Here is a 4,643-nt window from a genome sequence, read left to right as displayed (position 1 = left end):
TCCTACCAGACTCTGGTCCATTAGCCCGGTCCTACCAGACTCTGGTCCATCAGCCTGGTCCTACCAGACTCTGGTCCAGTAACCCAGTCCTACCAAAGATTTGGCTGCAGTATTGAGGGAAATTAAAATTGGGCATATTAAAAGCAGAAATTAGGAATTATTGAGACTAAAATTAAAGGAATGGATGTTGATGATAATCACAGACTGGAATATGTCAACTTTTACTCAATACTATTTCAAAAACACTTCCATTTGTTTTACAATGCTATAAAATTGAATAAGACGCCCCAAAATTAATAAAAGTAGAGATTTGTACTTGGCAAAGAGCGTTGGGTGGAATCAATCATGTTATTTTGGGGAATTAAAAAGAACATTGATATAGGACAACATGGGGACAACATGAAGACAACATGAGGACATAAGGGCCACATGAGGACAAGATGAGGACAACATGGGGACAACATGGGGCAACATGGGGACAACATGAGGACAACATGAAGACAACATGAAGACAACATGAAGACAACATTAGGACAACATGGGGACAACATGAGGGTTAGCAGTCTACCGAACCATAGGTGTGAAAGCGGCCTCAGATTGCCTTGTAGGAAAATAATGTCCCCATTCTTAATCCTGCCTGAAGAACTAAGATGAAAGGGGTTGCTGGTGTATCCAGGCTGAAGAAATCTCCCAGATAGAGATCTTAAAAACCTAGATACCACCAGAGTAAAGCGAGAAAATGAACCAACCCTTTGATTATCTTGGATATTGGTGAAAGCCATTATTCTCAGGTCTGAACACAATGCAGCAGGGGGTTCAATGGGAGGTCTGAGGACACAAAGTCAGTCAACTTCTCTCAAAGAAACATCTATGCAACTCTCTTCTTTCTCTGTTGTGCATTTAGTCTCCGTTTCTACTCTCAAAGTCAGTCCGTCACTCGGCTCTGAAGCGCTGTTGCTGCAAATCCAAAAGAACCTCACAATGCCAGCTCTCTCCAGAGCGAGCTCACTATCTCCCATTTGCCAGTTTTCTTTTTGGACGTGGCCAGTTAGAAAACACTCCAAAGACTTGTCTCAATCTGACGTTGTTTGTAACACAGCGCGGAGAAACTGGGTCCAAGTTCCTCCGAAAGCCAGCGACTGTAAACCGTGCCACATGCAGATGGCCGTGGGCGGTGCCATCCCTCGGAGCCGGGGCCGGTGCCCATTACCTCTCAGCTCGGGCCAGCTCCAACAAGCAGCAGCAGTGAGCTGTGGAGCAGCTGTGGCTGGCTGCAGAAGCTCCTGCAGAAGAGAGGCCTTTGTCTACGGGGGTGGGGGTGGGGGGGGGTGTTAGGCCTGTTGGCAGCGTTGGGCTCAGTTAAAGAAAGTGAGTTAAACGAATAGTTCCATTTAACCCCCTCTAAAAAACTAAAAAACTCTATACTTTACATTTCTTTGTGTAGAGATTAAACAAACAAGTCCACACCCCCATCCTCCATCTTGCCCCCCCAAGCATCCAAAGACCACCATGTTATGGGACCATTAACATTCTCTTTAAGTTCCTCATGGACACTCTAGAAAATGAGTTTTGCTTTCTTAAATATCCGGTTGTTGATGCTCCAGAGTGTGTTTGACTCATTCTAGTCCCAGTATCCTTGAGATGTAAGATTTTGTGTACTCAAAGGACAGTTTTCCCATGAAAAGAAACTTGCAGTGAAACACTCTCTTCCTCTCTTTCACACACAGACCGGTTCTGTAAACCATCAAACATCGCTCCCAGCCATCACAGATAATCACTGCAAGACCTGAGCCCGCCCGAGCCCCTAACGTATTTAATACGGAGAGCTTTGTCCTTCCAACACGATCCAACTCAGCTGTAAAATCAATAACATTTGTAGAACATGTGAATGGAGTTTGTGTACGGTTCTGTTTATGGGTTGCTGTCAGAGGAAATAATCCTTTAAAGCTGTTGTTCCCGACTCTACAGGGTTACAAGATACACCTAAAGCCCGGTTCAGACCAAAGATTGCAGCGGACTGAACCGGCCCGTCTCAGCTCGACTCACTCAAACCAGCTGATTGTGTCGCTGTTTTTATGTTAAAAACTGTCTGCTGGTGGTAGTGGCAGAGTTTAAAGTGCTCATATTATTAAAATAATCACTTTTTCTGGGATTTTGGGGGGTTATTTTGTGACTCTGGTGCTTCCACATGCATACAAACTTGGAACAAACCTATCCATGGTGTTTTAAGTGAGATCCGGTTTCTGAGTGTCCCCTGTCTTCGGTCTCCGGGTGAGCTGTCCAACATCTGCACGGGTTTCTACGTCACTAGAGACGAGCTGGATAACCGTAGCATGCTAGCTCGTTCTCAATGGAAAACACTGCTCCAAAAGCCACAAGTTGACAATAATCCCCAAAAGAACTACTTCCTGTCCCTGTTGTGGCCCTGGTCTAGAAGAAGTCTCCCATCTGATCCTGCCTTGGACTAACCAAAGCTGGAGAGAGAGTTATCAGCTGATGGGATCCCAACAAAGTTAGGATAGAAGACACATGGTGTGTGGTGGAGCGAGCTCGAGACCAATGACTGAGGAGAGGCGTTACAACAAAGCCGTGAATCAGAGAAATAAAACGTTTTTTGCTGATTTAGCAATGCGGCTGTAGCAAGGTTCCCACTATTACTATCCACATTTATATCTAAATGCATTTATATCTATACAGAAGTACAGAGAGTTCTCTGTATGCAGATGATGCACCATCTCGTCTTGCAGGTATCAGAACACCGGAAACTGGCGTGCAAGTTTAACCTTGTCTCAATTTATGTATTTCTGAGGACTATGGTGACCTGGTCCTCAGATCTCTGCAGGGTAAATCCAGACAGCTAGCTAGACTACCTGTCCAATCAGTTTTCTGTTGACGTTTCTACCAATGTTCTGTAAATTTTTAGAAACGTTGTCGCCTTGTAGTCGTTTTTTTGACACTTTTTGTATTCCGGATTTCTGTCCTCTGTCAATGTGTTGGCGCTCTAACCTGCGGCTGATTTCTAATCCCTGCAGAATAAATCCAGACCGCTAGCTAGACTATCTGTCCAATCTGAGGACTATGGTTACCTGGTCCTCAGGTCTCTGCAGGGTAAATCCAGACCGCTAGCTAGACTATCTGTCTAGTCAGAGTCTCTGTTTACGACTAAAACTACTTCTGAACATGTTCCACCAAAACAACTTCTTTCCTGAGACTATTTAGCAGCGGCACCGTGGCTCCGTCCGGTGCTTAGCCCCGCCCACGATTATTGTGATTGGTTTAATGAAATGCCAATAAACCAGAGCAGGTTTTCTCCCATCCAGTAATGCCGTGTGGACTTGCCAGACCTCCTCCACAGTGCTGTTGAGGAAGAACTGACAAAGCGAGACTACGGATTTTATATTTCTCTCTATTATTAAAAAAAAAACTGGACGATTTTACTAATGAAACAATCAGAAGAATTAGGAGTTGCTGTTGATGTTATTCAATGAAACTACTCTCTATTCCTCTCCATTGTCTTAAAGAGGACAAATCAGAGACAGATATCTACAAACTAAAGCCAGCACAGTATACATGGACATACCACTAAAAGGATTTTCGTGATGTAATTTGTGCTCCAAACCTTTTTAAGAGACATCTTTGGGTTTTTATTTGGACTAAATCTCCCCCTTCTGCTGCAGCTCGTTCCAAGCCAAAACCTCTGTTTAGTTTCTTAAACTACGAAATGGCTCATAATGTGTTCATGCTGTGGCGTTGGTATGTCACCAGGCCAGCTCTGTGTGGGGGCTCCTGAGTGCCCCGACGCATGAGCTTAACCTCGCCTCTCGGGGTCGAAACCGCTCTCGTCACGTTCGCCCCTCTGCGCCATGTGTTCGAGTCTCCGGTGGTCCTCCGCGGCAGGGCAGAGCAGATCCTCCACTGAACAGGTCTCTTGTTTCCTCTTAACTGGTTCCAGCAGCAGGGCGCCGTTTGTCGTACAGTTGGTAATGATTTACACGAGCTCAGGGCCTCTCTCCCCTCTCCTCTGCTTTCTCACATCGGCTTTTTCTCTCGTTCCCGTTCAACTTATCATCATTACAGCGGGGCTGCATTGGAGGGAGAGAGTCTGCAATCTCGTGTTCTCGTTTCCTAAACGTCTTTCCTAAAGCGACACGTGACGTAAAGCTCGAGATGTTTCTCTGGGCTGTTGATGGTTGTCACCGCCCGATGTGAGGAGAGCGCAGATTTGAGTCGTGCGTGCGTCACTTTGCGACAAGTAGCGTACAAGATGCTAACGAGAGACTTCTGTTACATCAACACAGTAAAAATAAACCTACTTAACCAAGTTGGTTCACTGCTAGCTTAGCTACAAGTTAGCATCAAACACAACAAAGGCTGTCAGTTGAATGGCGTTTTGAGCTAACGTTAGCATTCAAACAACTATAGCTATAAAGCTCAAATGGTTTTGAAATCATTCACATCTTCTGTTATTGTTTGTAATGAGAAGTTTATTTCATCGATTTCAGAAATTTCAATATGACATGTCGTAAAGCGTTTAAATCTGAGCATGCACGACTCAAATCTGCACGCTCCTCATATCGGGCAGTGACAATGGTCCTTAGAGGCCCCCCTACAGGTTTCACCATAGAGCCCCCCCCCCCTACAGG

The 4,643-nt window shown here is 45.2% G+C and overlaps 1 protein-coding gene across 1 annotated transcript in view; it reads left to right on the top strand.

Annotated features, from left to right (window-relative positions):
- Nucleotides 1-3,942, top strand: part of LOC117959743 (DNA repair protein XRCC4-like) — an 18,851-nt gene extending 14,909 nt beyond the window's left edge. The window contains exons 7-9 of the mRNA XM_034897023.1: nt 905-924; nt 1,100-1,245; nt 3,766-3,942. Coding sequence (XP_034752914.1) covers nt 905-924; nt 1,100-1,245; nt 3,766-3,942 — 343 coding nt within the window. The remainder of the gene's footprint in view (nt 1-904; nt 925-1,099; nt 1,246-3,765) is intronic.
- The last annotated feature ends 701 nt before the right edge of the window (nt 3,943-4,643 follow it).

The sequence above is a fragment of the Etheostoma cragini genome, chromosome 16 (genome assembly GCF_013103735.1).
Source record: "Etheostoma cragini isolate CJK2018 chromosome 16, CSU_Ecrag_1.0, whole genome shotgun sequence".
NCBI lineage: Eukaryota > Metazoa > Chordata > Actinopteri > Perciformes > Percidae > Etheostoma > Etheostoma cragini.
The sequence above is the reverse complement of the archived record's forward strand: the minus strand, read 5'-3'. Positions and strand labels throughout refer to the sequence as shown.